This window comes from Scyliorhinus torazame, chromosome 3, assembly GCF_047496885.1.
Source record: "Scyliorhinus torazame isolate Kashiwa2021f chromosome 3, sScyTor2.1, whole genome shotgun sequence".
In the NCBI taxonomy this organism is placed as follows: Eukaryota; Metazoa; Chordata; class Chondrichthyes; order Carcharhiniformes; family Scyliorhinidae; genus Scyliorhinus; species Scyliorhinus torazame.
The window spans coordinates 216,521,973-216,536,685 of record NC_092709.1 but is presented as its reverse complement, the minus strand read 5'-3'; the positions used below and the strand labels follow the sequence as shown (position 1 = coordinate 216,536,685).

General features: G+C 47.9%; 1 protein-coding gene across 1 annotated transcript in view; it reads right to left on the bottom strand.

Moving 5' to 3' along the window:
- The window catches only part of vps37a (VPS37A subunit of ESCRT-I), a 54,257-nt gene that overhangs the window by 19,913 nt on the left and 19,631 nt on the right, over nucleotides 1-14,713 (bottom strand). The window contains exons 4-5 of the mRNA XM_072496861.1: nucleotides 6,274-6,374; nucleotides 1,681-1,888 (exon numbers count right to left, since the gene is read on the bottom strand). Of these exons, the coding sequence (XP_072352962.1) occupies nucleotides 1,681-1,888; nucleotides 6,274-6,374 (309 nt within the window). The remainder of the gene's footprint in view (nucleotides 1-1,680; nucleotides 1,889-6,273; nucleotides 6,375-14,713) is intronic.

Sequence of the window (14,713 nt, the reverse complement as noted above, 5' to 3'; positions counted from 1 at the left end):
TGTTGGAATTGCCAACGTTCAAAAAGCAAAATATCATGGGTTCGAGAAATTTGAAATAAAAACAGAAAATTCAGCATATATTCAGCAGGTCTGGCAGCAAGTGTGGAGAAATAAATGAACTCTGAAATGTTATCAGAATCAATGAAGAGCCATTGATCTGAAACATTAATTTGGATTCTCTCTTCACGGATTTTGCCAAACCACAGTAGTTCCAGCACTGTGTTTATCTCAGAAAACTTATTTTTGGAATGTATTTTATTTTGTCAATAAGTGTAGGATGGTTTTATGATGATTGCTCTTGGACAAGAATTTACCTCCTTAAAATATACAGCAATTAGCCATTTGAAATAAAGGAAGATACAAGGCAATGGGATTAGTTTTAGATTTCTCTAGCAAAGAACCAGCACAGCCACTATGGACTGATTTGCCCCTTTCTGTGCTGGAAGTTTCAGTAGCATTGGCTAAGGAAATATTTGCTAGATTTCAGCCTTTGCTTTACAACTTGTCAGTAATGTCGACCAAGTAATAAAGTCAAATCCTCAACCAGACATTGATACAAACTGGTGGAATGTCCCAGTCAAAGAACCTTTTGGGCAAATTCCCACTGTGTGATCTGGGCCATTACATTTTTTCTACCCGTCAAGCCGAGGGATATGTGTGTGGAAGAAATTAATCAGCTTTCTGAGTCTATTTATTTCCACTTTCCAAACCAATTTGAATACACCCTATGAAATAATTTTGATCTGACAACTGAAGAGGAATTCTGCTATTTCAGCCAAGCATCCTTACAAAGCAGAATCACATAGGTTATGATTTTTAGCTCTTAAAGTCACCTATTGCAAAAAAACCCAGAAATCAGAAAGCTATGCATGCAATCTGGGCCTGGGATAAACATGTTATTTTTTAAATTCTTGTTTGAAGTCAAATTTGATTCACCAGGATTGACTAATGCAATCAACCAAATAATTATTTTGCTGTAGATTCATTTTGCCCAACATAACCATAAAAAAGATTTTGTGGTGGTACTGCTGCACTGCCCTGATGATACACTGCATCTAGCACACATTCAGGGTAACACTGCATCTAGCACACATTCAGGGTAAAAATAGTTCTTGCACTGACCCTAGACTGTATAAACCTCATCATTGCTAGTAGAAGGCATAGAGTATCTATGGCAGTGTTGACAAAATTATTTGACTCTCAATGTAGCTTCTTGGTCCATTGCTTAAGTTTACTTTCTGTTATCCCGATGACCTGACTGACCAGTTTAATTTAACTTCGCAAGCAATGCACAGTAAATTAATCAGAACTTAAGGTTCACAGAAACAGTTTGAATTTATTGACAAAATGGCTTCTTCGAAATAAAGGAATGGTAGCATGACACAATTTAGTAACAGATCTTCCCATTAATACTGCTACTTGACCATCACCTATTATGTCAAGAACTCCACTGCAGGTTTTCTTGAGTAGAATTTATACTCTTCCTGTTTTTAAAAATAATACACTTTCAGGTTCTGCCTGGAAATATGAACACTTGAAATTAGACAAGCTAATAACATGTTGGTTAGCAAAATAGAAAATATCACATAAGCGGTTTTCCTTTGCACTTACAGCTAAATACAGTATTGTAAAACCATGAGATGTTTACGTTCTAAATATTAAACTGGGTTTCAAATTTACCTGTTCAGATGAGTCAGTTGTGGGAACTGGTAACGGCAAGTCTGTAATCAATCCATAAGCAGGAGCTGCAGGTCTGGGACTACTAAAGCCTTGGCCTGGAACGGAATCCGGAAGACAAGGAACAGTTGACTCTTGTGTAGTAAATGGCCCAATAAATGGATATCCTTGAAGAGGATAAGGAGCCATACCAGCAGGACCACTGAAACGGCTAAGAGATTAAATTTGTAAAGATTACCAAACAGAAAGAGCAAAACACCAGTCTTAAACTGAATAATTATTTGCAATTGTGACTGAACACTGAAATAACAGAGTATATAAAAGCTGGACAGACAGCCATGTGTTGTTTGTAACAACCTATATAATTAAGTATTTAAATTGTTCTTATTACTGGAATGGTGCAACCTGAAATAAAAAAACAAGATAGTGCCCTCCAAACAGGAATTGAAGAACAATATTTAGCTGACTGTAATAAACAAATACTATTTTAAAATATTTTTATTAAGGCATTTATATATACCCATTAAACACAACCAAAAAGAGAACAAACAGGAAATCATTTAGCAAATAAATAGCACCCTGCCGTTCCCCTCCGCCCACCCTGCCTTCCCCATTTTCACCCCCTGTATCCCCCCCGCCATCCAACTGCTGACGTCTTAACTATCCTTGAAGAAGTTGATAAACAGTCCGAGCAAACACCTTCACTGACCCTCTCAAGGCAAACTTGATTTTTTTTCCAGCCTAAGGAATTCCGCGAGGTCTCTCACCCACACCCCCCGTTTCGGCGACTCAGAGTCCCTCCAGTCCAACAAAATCCATCTCTGGGCTACCAGTGAGGCAAATGCCAAACCATCGGCCTCGCTCGCCCCCGGACTCCCGGGTCTTCCGACGCTCCAAAAATCGGCACTTCTAGATTTGGAGCAATCTCCACCTTCAGCACCCTGCCCTCGCCAAGCGAACCCCTGCCAGAGCCTCCCCAGCTTCGGGCAAGCCCAAAACATGTGGACATGGGTTCATAGGCCTCCCCACACATCACCCACACCTATTCTCCACCCCCTCAGAAGAACCTGCTCATCTGGCCACCGTCATGAGCGCTCTATATATTACCTTAAATTGAATGAGGCTTAAGCTGAGCACATGAAGTGGATGCATTCACTCTCCTCAAAGCCTCCCCCACAACCCAGCCTCCAATTCCCTCCCCATCTCCTCCTCCTACTTCTGTTTAACTTCTCCTGTCGAGGCGCCCTCACAATCTATTAATTTCTTATAAATCTCTGGCACCCTGTCCTCGCCATCCCTGGTTTTCGACACCACCTTGTCCTGCAACCTGGGGGCGGCAGGTCGGGACAGGATGGCACCTGCTTCAAGTACTGGAACCCAATCCCGCTGGGCAGCTCATACTCCTCTTCCAATTCCTCTAGACTCAAGAAGCTGCCCCCACAAATAGGGTTCCAAACCGTTCAATCCCTGCCCGCCACCATCCCAGTACCCCACATCCAACACCGTCTGTCCCCCCCAACCTGGCAAATCCATGATTCCCGCAGATCGGTGCTCACTCCGAGGCATCCTCCAACCCCAGATGCTGCCGCCACTGTCCCCACACTATCAGGGCTGCCACCACCGCCAGGCTAGTGGAGTACTTGGTCGGTGAGAACAGCAGAGGTGCCATCAACAGTGCCCGGTGCCCCTAAGCTAGTGACCTTGTAAGAGGCTGCCTTCATTCCCTCCCCTACTACTCACTTCCTAATCATGGCTATATTCGCTGCCCAGTAATATTCGCTGCCCCCCCCTCAATTCCAACTGCACCTTCTTTACCCGTGGGGATTTCCTTGCCCACCCGAACTCCGAGCATTATTTTTCTGAAAGACCCTTTTGGAATAAAGATCAGAAGGTTCTGGAAAACAAATAGAAACTTCAGAAGTACTGTCATTTTCACCTGCCCAGCCAGCGACTATGGGAGCACATCCCATCTCTTGCAGTCCCCCATCATCGCTCCACCAACCGCGCCAAATTCAATTTATGCAGTTGTTCCCATCCCCGCACCACCTGGATGCCCAAATACCTAAAATTAGTCTCCACCACTTTAAACGGCAGCTCGCCCAAGCTCCTTTCCTGCCCCTTACCTGGAATCAAAAAACCTCACTCTTCCCCATGTTTAGCCTATATATGGAAAACCAGGCGAATTCCTCTAAAATGTTCATGATTCATGATTCCCCTGATGTCTCCGATATGTAAAGCAGCAGATCGTCCACATATAGCAAGACCCTGTGCTCCACCCTCCGTACTATCCAAGCACCATTGCCAGTGGCTCTATCGCCAAGGCAAAAAGCAACTGGGACAGTGAGCATCCTTGCCTTGTCCTTAGATGTAATCCAAAATACCGCAAACTCACCCGATTTATCCTTACACTCGTTACCGGCGCCCAATATAGCAATCAGACCCAATCCACAAACCCCTGCCCGAATATGAACCGTCCTTGTACTTCCCACAGATATTCCATTCTACCCGGACGGCACGGTAGCACAGTGGTTAGCACTGTCACTTCACAGCTCCAGGGTCCCATGTTTGACTCCCGGCTTGGGTCACTGGCTGTGTGGAGTCTGCACGTTCTCCCCGTGTCTGCGTGGGTTTCCTCCGGGAGCTCCTGTTTCCTCCCACAAGCCAAAGACATGCAGGTTAGGTGGATTGGCCATGCTAAATTGCCAGTGTCCAAAGGGGTTGGGTGGGGTTGCTGGGTTACGGGTATGGGGCGGCGATGTGGGCTGCTCTTTCCAAGGGCCGATGCAGACTCGATGGGCCGAATGGCCTCCTTCTGCACTGTAAATTCTATGTGTACCCTAACAAAGGCCTTCCCCATTTTGTTCCTACGAGGGCATTATTATCATACTCAATAAGCGCATAATGATCGCCGACAGATGCCTGACCTTTAGAAACCCCGCCTGGTCTTTCCCTATCACCCCCGGCATGCAATCCTCAATCCACGAGGCCAAGATCTTTGCCAACAGCTTGGCATGTACATTTAGCAGTGATGTCGGGCGGTAGGACCTGAACTGCTCCGGGTCTTTATCCTTCTTCAAAATTAAGGATATCGAAGCCTGCGATAACATAGCCCCCTTCTCCCTCACCTCACTGTATGCACTCATCAGCAGGGGCCCCAGATCCCCCAAAATCTTTTTATAAATTCTACCTAAAGAGTTATATTAAAAAAAGAATGAGAGGCGACCTTATTGAGACATACAAGGTTCTCAGAGGGCTCGACAGGATAGATGTTGAGAGGTTGTTTTCCCTTGTGGGACAGTCCAGGAGCAGGGGGTATAATCTCAGTAAGGACTCATCCATTTATTTAAGAGAGACGTGGAGGAATTTCTTCTCTCAGAGGGGAGTGAATCTGTGGAATTCTTCACCAGAGAGCTGTAGAGGCTGGGTTAAATATGTTCAAGGCTAAGATAGGCAGATTTTCAAGGGAATCAAGGGATATGGTGGGAAAATGGAGTTGAGGATATCAGATCAGGCATGGTGTTATTAAAAGGCGGTGCAGACTAGATGGGCCAAATGGCCTATTTCTGCTCCTATGTCTTATGGTCCAAAAAACCGTATGGAATTAGTAACCAGGGTATTTTGAAAATTAGAATATGATTAGACAGTATCAAAACAGATTTGTGAAAGGGACATCACATTTGACTAATCAACTGATGTTATTTGAGAATGTAACTAGCAAAGTAGATAAAGGGGAACCAATTGTCGCAGTATTAGTACAAGATAAAAGGTCACAAAGTTGTGGGTAATATTAAGGATAGAAAACAGTAGGAATATAAAAGCAAAATATTGCAGAAGATATAAAAAGGAAGTGCAAGAAATATTTCAGGTCAGGCAACAACTGTGGAGAGGAAATCAGAACTAAAGTTTCAGGTTGATGAGCTTTCATCAGAAGTGTGAAAAGTTAGAAATATAATAGGTTTTAAACAAGTGAAGTAGTGGAGAGTTGAAAAAGAACAAAAGGGAAGATCTGTAACAGGGAGAAAGACAGATGGGATTAAATGATTAAAGAATTGGTTATGCAGACCCAAAGGCAGTAGTGATGGGACAAATAGAAAAAAATAGATGTGTCTAAGGTGTGAATGGCAGTATCATGAACAGCTGACATTTGCTGTTTTCTCTGGTTAGAGTCTAGAATTAAGGGGCATAGCCTCAGGATAAGGGGCACCCATTTAAAACTGAGATGGAGTACTTTCTTCACTCATTTAGGTGTGAGAATCTCTATCCCAGAGGGCTGGGGATGCTGAACGATCAATTATATTCAAGACTAAACTGAGGTTGATTTGACAGGGATTAGACAAGAATATGCAATTAAGGTTCAGCCCTGATCTTATTGAATGGCAGAACAGGCCTTGAGCAGCATATTGCTTACTCCTGCACCTCTTTCCTATGTTATGTTTTCAACAGTACAAATGCCACCCATGTAGCGCTCCCTCAGTACCACACTGTTGCTTTATGCTACATTATGTGCTCAAATCATAGAGGGGTTTGAAACTCCAAACTCACATGCAAACTTGTTATGCTGAGCCAAACTGAAGCATATGCGATGATCATACTTACTATGGAAAGGATGCTGCGCTTGAAGCTACAATTGGAGGATTCTTCCAAAATTCTTCAAGGACTGTCTGAATGATTTTTCCAAGGTCCGAATGCATTGTGAACTTCAATATTAGAACAAAAATGACAATTTTATTTGAAAAAGATAAGAAATTGGGACATAGTAGGAACAACTAAATTCACTGGATATAGGTCAAGTAATAACAACCATAAACTAATTACTTTCACAATCAAGTAAAGTATAAAATAAAATGTAATTGATTTGTGTGGTTGTATTTTGCATATGTTTGGAATAAAATAACATTTTTTAAAAAAAACATTGATCGAGAAATTAAAATAATTTAATTTGTTGAAAAGGGACCTCACCCAGATTAATTTGTGGGTAAAATTGCAGGTCAAACAGACCAGCACTGGGAGATCTTTAATGTTGGATAAAGTAATATGTTACTTTTTGAGGGGGGGGTCCTTTGCTCTTGGTTTTTTTTTTTAGTTTTTCTCTTTCTGGTCGGTGAGGGTGGTTGGGGTGGGTTGGGCACTGTTTTGGTTGGGTTGGTCGGGGGGGGGGATCTTGGAGGGGGGAAAGCAAATGGAACAGGGGTGGATGGCCGGCAGTGAGATGGGGCCCCATGGGGGAGGGGGAGGCCCGAGTCGGGGGTGAGGGGACTGGGCCTGTAAAAGGAGCTGCGTCAGAGGTGGCGGGGCCAGGTAGGTGGAAAGCACGGGCTTTTTCCCGCGCTGAAGGCTGGAGGGGGCGGGGAAGCGAGGGCTGTTTCCCGCGCTTAGGATGGAAGGGGGAGAGCCTGCGGATGGGGAATGGAAGAGGAGGGTGTGTCACACAATGGGAGGAGTCGAAGGAGGCGGGAGTGGCCGGGGTCAGGAGGAGTCAGCTGACTTGCGGAAGTGCAAATGGGGGGGGGGGGGGGGAGAGAGAAAGAGTAAAACAGCTAGGATGGGTCCTAGCCGGGGGGGGGGGGGGGGGGGGGGGGATCGAGTTGCTGCTGCTATGGTCAAGGGGGAGCTGGAGCGAGTGGGGGTGTCGAGACGGGCCGGGCGTGGGGTGCGGGCGCATGGCTGGCCGAGGAGGGGTTATGGCTAGTCGGCGGGGGAGGGGGGCGGGTAGCCCCCTGATCCGGCTGATAACCTGAAATGTAAGGGGACTGAATGGGCCGGTCAAGCGGGCCCGCGTGTTCGCGCACCTGAATGGGCTGAAGGCGGATGTGGTTATGCTCCAGGAGACACACTTGAAGGTGGCAGACCAGGTAAGATTGAGGAAAGGGTGGATAGGTCAGGTGTTTCATTCGGGGCTGGATGCCAAAAATCGAGGGGTGGCGATCTTGGTGGGAAAGAAGGTGTCATTCGAGGCGTCGAGCATTGTGGCAGACAATGGCGGTAGGTACATAATGGTAAGTAGTAAGCTGCAGGGAGAGAGGGTGGTACTGGTCAATGTGTATGCCCCGAATTGGGACGATGCGGGTTTTATGCAGCGCATGTTGGGTCGGATCGCAGACTTGGAAGTGGGGGCCCTGATAATGGGGGGAGACTTTAACACGGTGCTGGTTCCGGCACTGGATCGCTCCAGGTCTAGGACGGGTAGGAAGCCGGCGGCAGCTAGAGTGCTGAGGGGGTTTATGGACCAGATGGGAGGGGTGGACCTTTGGAGATTTGCAAGGCCGGGGGCTACGGGATTTTCATTCTTCTCACATGTCCATAAGGCTTATTCCCGAATCGACTTTTTTATTTTGAGCAGGGCGCTGATAGCGAGAGTAGAGGATACCGAGTACTCGGCGATAGCCATTTCGGACCACGCCCCGCATTGGGTGGACTTAGAGCTGGGGGAGGAGAGGGACCAGCGCCCATTGTGGCGCTTGGAGGTGGGGCTGTTGGCAGATGAGGAGGTGAGCGAGCGGGTCCGAGGAAGTATAGAAAGGTACCTGGAGGCCAACGATAACGGGGAGGTCCGCGTGGGGATGGTATGGGAGACGCTGAAGGTGGTGGTTAGGGGAGAGCTGATCTCCATGAGGGCCCACAAGGAGCGGGGGGAGAGGGAGAGGCTGGTGGGGGAGATGGTGAGGGTAGGCAGGAGGTTTGCGGAGGTGCCCAGGGAAGGATTGTTAAAGAAGAGGCGCAGCCTCCAGGCCGAATTCGACCTGGTGACCACCAAGAAGGCGGAGGTGCAGTGGAGGAAGGCCCAGGGGGCGATTTAAGAGTATGGGGAAAAGGCAAGCCGGATGCTGGCGCATCAGCTTCGGAAGCGGGACGCAGCTAGGGAGATCGGGGGAGTTAAGGACAGGGGAGGGAGTGTGGTGCGGAGTGGGGTTGGCATCAATGGGGTCTTCAGGGACTTTTATGAGGAATTGTACCGGTCCGAGCCCCCACTGGAGGACGGAGGGATGGGCCGCTTCCTGGACCAATTGAGGTTTCCAAAGGTGGAGGAGGGACTGGTGGCGGGATTGGGGGCCCCGATTGGGCTGGAGGAGCTGACCAAAGGGATAGGAAGCATGCAGGCGGGGAAGGCACCAGGGCCGGACGGTTTCCCGGTCGAATTCTATAAAAAATATATGGACCTGTTGGGCCCGTTGCTAGTTAGGACCTTCAATGAGGCAAGGGAGGGGGGTGCTTTGCCCCCGACGATGTCCCAGGCACTGATCGCCTTGATCCTGAAGCGGGACAAGGATCCCTTGCAGTGTGGATCTTACAGGCCGATTTTGTTGCTAAACGTAGATGCCAAGGTGCTGGCGAAGGTCTTAGCCACGAGGATTGAGGATTGTGTGCCGCAGATCATCCACGAAGACCAGATGGGGTTCGTGAAGGGGAGGCAGTTGAACGCGAATGTGCGGAGGCTTTTGAACGTTATCAAGATGCCGGTGAGGGAGAGGGAGGCGGATATAGTGGTGGCGATGGCCGTTGAGAAAGCCTTCGATAGGGTAGAGTGGGGGTACCTGTGGGAGGTGCAGAAGAGGTTTGGGTTTGGGGAGGGGTTCGTCAGGTGGTTTAGGCTGTTGTACGAGGTCCTGATGGCAAGTGTGTCCACAAACAGGAGGAGGTCCGAATACTTTCGGTTGCACCGAGGGACGAGGCAGGGGTGGACCCTGTCCCCCCTGCTCTTCGCACTGGCGACTGAACCCCTGGCTATGGCATTGAGGGAGTCGAGGAACTGGAGGGGGTTGGTGCAGAGTGGGGAGGAGCATAGGGTGTCGCTCTATGCGGACGACTTGCTGCTACATGTGGCGGACCCGGTGGGGGGAATGTCGGAGGTAATGAGGATCCTTAGGGAATTCGGGGATTTCTCGGGGTACAAGCTCCATATGGGGAAGAGCGAGCTGTTCGTGGTTCACCCAGGGGACCAGGAGAGGGGGATTGGTGAGCTCCCACTAAAAAGGGAGGAGAGGAGCTTCAGGTATTTGGGGGTCATATGGCCAGAAGCTGGGGGCCCCTGCATAGGCTTACTTTCAAAAGGCTGGTGAAGCAAATGGAGGAGGTGTTCAAGAGGTGGGACGCGTTGCCTCTGTCCTTGGCGGGTAGGGTGCAGTCAGTCAAAATGACGGTGTTCCCAAGGCTTTTGTTCCTGTTCCAGTGCCTCCCCGTGTTCATCCCGAAGGCCTTTTTCAGGCAGGTCAACAGGAGTATAATGGGGTTTGTGTGGGCGCGAGGGACTCCGAGGGTGAGAAGGGTGTTCCTGGAGCGGAGTAGAGAAATGGGGGGGCTGGCGCTGCCCAACCTCTGTGGGTACTACTGGGCCGCCAATGCGACGATGGTGCGCAAGTGGGTGATGGAGGGGGAGGGGGCTGCATGGAAGAGGCTGGAGACAGCGTCTTGTGTGGGTACGAGTCTGGGGGCGCTGGCAACGGCGCGGCTGCCGTTCCCTCCAAGGAGGTATACCACGAGCCCGGTGGTGGCGGCTGCCCTCAAAATCTGGGGGTAGTGGAGGCGGCACAGGGGGGGGGAAGCTGGGGCCTCGGTGTAGACCCCAATACGGGGGAACCACCGATTCGTCCAAGGGAGAACAGATGGAGGGTTTTCGGGGTGGCACAGGGCAGGGATACGAAGGTTGGGGGACCCGTTTGTGGACGGGAGGTTTGCGAGCCTGGGTGAGCTGGAGGAGAAGTAAGAGCTCCCCCCGGGGAACACCTTCAGGCACTTACAGGTAAGGGCGTTTCCCAGGCGGCAGGTGGTGGAATTCCCATGGCTGCTGCCACACACAGTACAGGACAGGGTGCTCTCGGAGGGGTGGGTGGGAGTGGGGAAGATCTCGGAAACTTACTAGGTGATGCAGGAGGAGGAGGAGGCCTCGGTGGTGGAGGTGAAAGGTAAGTGGGAGGAGGAGTTGGGAGAGGAGATTGAGGAAGGGACGTGGGCAGATGCCCTGGGGAGGGTGAACTCTTCCTCATCGTGCGCGAGGCTCAGCCTCATACAGTTTAAGGTGCTGCACAGGGCACACATGACCGGGACAAGGATGAGCCGGGTTTTTTTTTTTGGGGGGGGGGGGGGGGGGGAAAAGAGGTGTGTTAGGTGTTCAGGACGCCCAGCAAATCACACCCATATGTTCTGGGCATGCCCAGCGCTGGAGGAATTTTGGAAAGGCGTAGCGAGGATGGTGTCGAGGGTGGTAGGATCCAGGGTCAAACCGAGCTGGGGGCTCGCAATATTTGGGGTGGCAGAGGAGCCGGGAGTGCAGGAGGTGAAAGAGGCCGGTATTCTGGCCTTTGCGTCCCTGGTAGCCCGGCGAAGGATTCTTCAGTGGAAGGATGCGAGGCCCCCAAGCGTGGAATCCTGGATCAACGATATGGCGGGGTTTATTAAGTTGGTGAGGGTGAAATTCGCCTTGAGAGGGTCGGTACAAGGGTTCTTTAGGCGGTGGCAACCGTTCTTAGACTTTCTGGCAGAACAGTAGACATCGGTCAATGGCAGCAGCAACTTTGGGGGGGGGGGTTATTTTATTTTTGTTTATGTTATTTACACTGGAGGGTCTGAGGGAATGTATATACCTGTTGCGTTAAGTCGGGGTGTTAATGTTAATTTATTATTTATGTACAGGGGGGAGGGAGGTATGGAGGGTTGCTTTTCTAGACCGTGTTTTGTACTTAACCCTGTTGGGTTCCTTTTTCATTTTGTTATTGATATTTTATGAAAAGCTGAATAAAATTTTTTTTTAAAAAAAATGTTGGATAATGTATAGCTAAAATACATTCTGACTAGCAGTAAAAAGTGACATTAAAAGGTTTCCATGAATAAATGGAAATTTTATGTATTCATAAGTACCAGAAATTGCAGAAAGAAATGTATTACTTTCAATTTGCAAATCCTTCCTTACTTAGCTTCTATTTTCCAACTGTACTGCTAGTTATTTGGACATATAGTGATAATTTATTTTCTATTACATTGATCCTGTTGATTTCTCACATGTTTCACTATTCAATAACTTGGTATTCCCCTCGCAAAGCGGTCCTGATACAGCTACAACTCGGGCATCTACCCAGTAATGTGCAAAATTGCTCCGGTTATGGCCTGTACGCAAGAAACAGGACAAATCCAACCTAGCCAATCACCATCCCATCAGTCTACTCTCGATCACCAGTAAAGTGATCAACAATGTATCATCTGCAAACTTATAGATTGAATTGGAGTTGAATCTCGCCATACAGTCGTGTGTGAATAGGGAGTACAGCAGAGGACTGAGCACACATCCTTGCAGTACCCCAGTGTTGAGGACATTGTGGAGGTGCTGTTGCCTAACCTGACAGATTGCAGTCTGTTGGTAAGGAAGTCAAGGATCCAGCTGCACAGGGAGGGGTCAAGTCCAAGATTACAGAGTTTGATTACTAGTCTTGCTGGGTTAATGGTGTTGAAGGCGGAGCTGTAGTCTATGAACAGCAGTCTGACGTAGGTGTCCTTGTTGTAGAGATGATCGAGTGTTGATTGTAGGGCCAGAGAGATTGCATCTGCTGTGGATCGAGACCATCTGCGAGGCTGGTGTCAATCCGTCTCATGACTAGCCGCTCAAAGCATTTCATGATAACAGACGTCAAGGTCAACAGCCGGTAGTCGTTGAGGCACACCACCTTGTTCTTCTTTGGTACTGGTATTATGGTGGTCTTCTTGAAGCAGGTAGGGACCTCGGAGCGGAGAAGTGAGGTGTTGAAGATATCTGTGAATACACTTGCTAGCTGGTCAGCGCAGGCTCGGAGTGCTCACCCAGGGACTCCGTTGGGGCCCGGCGCTTTCTGCAGGTTTACTTTCAAGAAGACAGCTCTTACCTCCCAGGCTGTAATAGTGGGTATGGGTGTGTCCAAGGCTGTTGTGGCGGGTGGCACTGATGTATTGGCTGACTGTTCAAAGTGGACGTAGAACTTGTTCAGTTCATCGGGTAGGGATGCTCCAGCCCCAGAGATTCCGCCTGGCCTTGCTTTGTAGCCTGTGATCTTATGTAAGCCCTGCCAGACATCTTGGGTTTGTGTCATTGGCCTGGGACTCTAGTTTGATCCGGTAATATAAGAGACAATCATTCTCATGCCGATAATCATCCACTTCCACAATTTTAAAGATCAGCAGAAGGTCCTGGAGACGGCAAGGCGTAGAGGGACCTGGATCCACGAGAGAGTGAGGATTTCCTCCTTCCAGAACTTTTCGGCGGTGAAGCCGATAAAGTGTCGAGGCTTCGATGACGTTTGAATGCAACTCAAGGCAGCTGAAATGAATGGTGTTATGCTCTATCCTGAAAGTTATATCTGAAGACTCCACTAAGTCTTTCGATAATCCTTTTATCAAGCCCACGAAGGACAAGGATTTGGACTGATGGTCTGCAACTCTGACAAACTCAAAGCTTTAATGCAGATTCTTTCACCATCATGGTGTGGTTTGTCTGAATTAGTCTTTTGGGGAAATGCTGATATTTGAGCACTATATTGAATGTCTTTTCCTTCTCCAAGGAGTGCTTAGTCATGGTAGATAGAATCATAGAGAGTTTTACAGCACAGAAAGAGACCCTTCAGTCCATCGTGTATGCGCTGGCCATCAAAACCAATCCATTCTAATTCCATTTTCCAGCACTTGGTCCATAACCTTGTATAACCTTGCATGTAAAGTGCTCATCTAAATGCTGCTTAAATATTGCCATGTGAGAGTACCTTTAAGAAATGGATGTTTAAGCAATGTACCTTTAAGAAATGGAGCTGATCATATTACTGAAGTGATGTCAGAGGGTGGGGGGAGCTGAGCTCACTTCTGCTTTTGGTTTCAGTTTGAGGAGAAAGCTGGGAGTGTGTGTGTTTTGCTGAGAGCTGCAGGAAGAAAACACAGAGCTTGCTGAGAGTTGCAGGAAGAAACAGAGCTGTTCTGTTGATGTCTGCAAATCCAAAGACTATAAATATATTGAATGTAACCTCATGTCTGTTTTTGAAGGTTGAAATCTTTTGGATGTTTAAAAGGAACAGTTTGAAGGATTATTTAGTGTTGTAGTCTTTTGGGGTTATCTTTGAAGTAATGGGTGTTAAGATATTCAATGTTTGTTTTTTAAAGGTTGAATTGAGTTCATAGAATAAACATTGTTTTGTTTTAAAAACCATTTGTCCATAATTACTGTATCACACCTGGAGAGTACGCAGTGTGCTTCCCACACCACAATCTATTAAAAGTTGTGGGTCGGTTGAACTCCATGAAACACTTTGGGGTTCTGTAAACCCGGACCCATAACAACATTGTGAAGGTTCTCGCCTCGATTACCATTTCAGGCTGCGAGTTCCAGATTCCCACCACACCCTAGGTGAAAAGGTTTTTCCTCAAATCCCCTCTCCAGCTCCTGACCTTTAAATCTATGCCCACTGGTTATTGACCCCCTCCGTCTGAGGAGATAAGTTTCTTCCTATCTCGGTCCTTATAATTTTGTACCTGTCGACGAGGTTCCCCCTCAGTCTTCTCTGCTTGAAATGTGCCGTGTGTTTATTATCCATGGTCCTTTCTTATCACCTGTGTCTTCATCATGGCAAAATCGAACCGGATAGTGGGTGGTGGATTCAGATCTGCATGGGCGAGTTTAAAATGCAGGAGGGGCTTTCGAATCCCATTCCCTTGTAGGTATTTTTTCTCTCCGACTTGTTGAGGAGATTGTGTCATGGTGGCAAAAGCAGTGTGGCTGTGGGGCTAATAGGGTCTCTGAGTTGTTGGCTTTATCCTGCGTTGGTGCAGATAGTGAAAGGAACATTCTGAGGATGGTACCTCTGGTGTAAAATGAGTTGGGGGAGGGATGCCATGGTACACGCCAGATTGTGGTGCAAAAATCCATTTCCATGCTTCTTCTCTGGCCTATAATAGTGGCAGCGTTAATCTCAACATTTAGTCATGGAATGTACAGGGTATTCATCTTCCTATCAAAAGGAAAAAGATTCTTTCCTTCCTTGAGGAGAAAGTGGACATAGCCTCGATACAATAAATTAATTTGGATGATAAA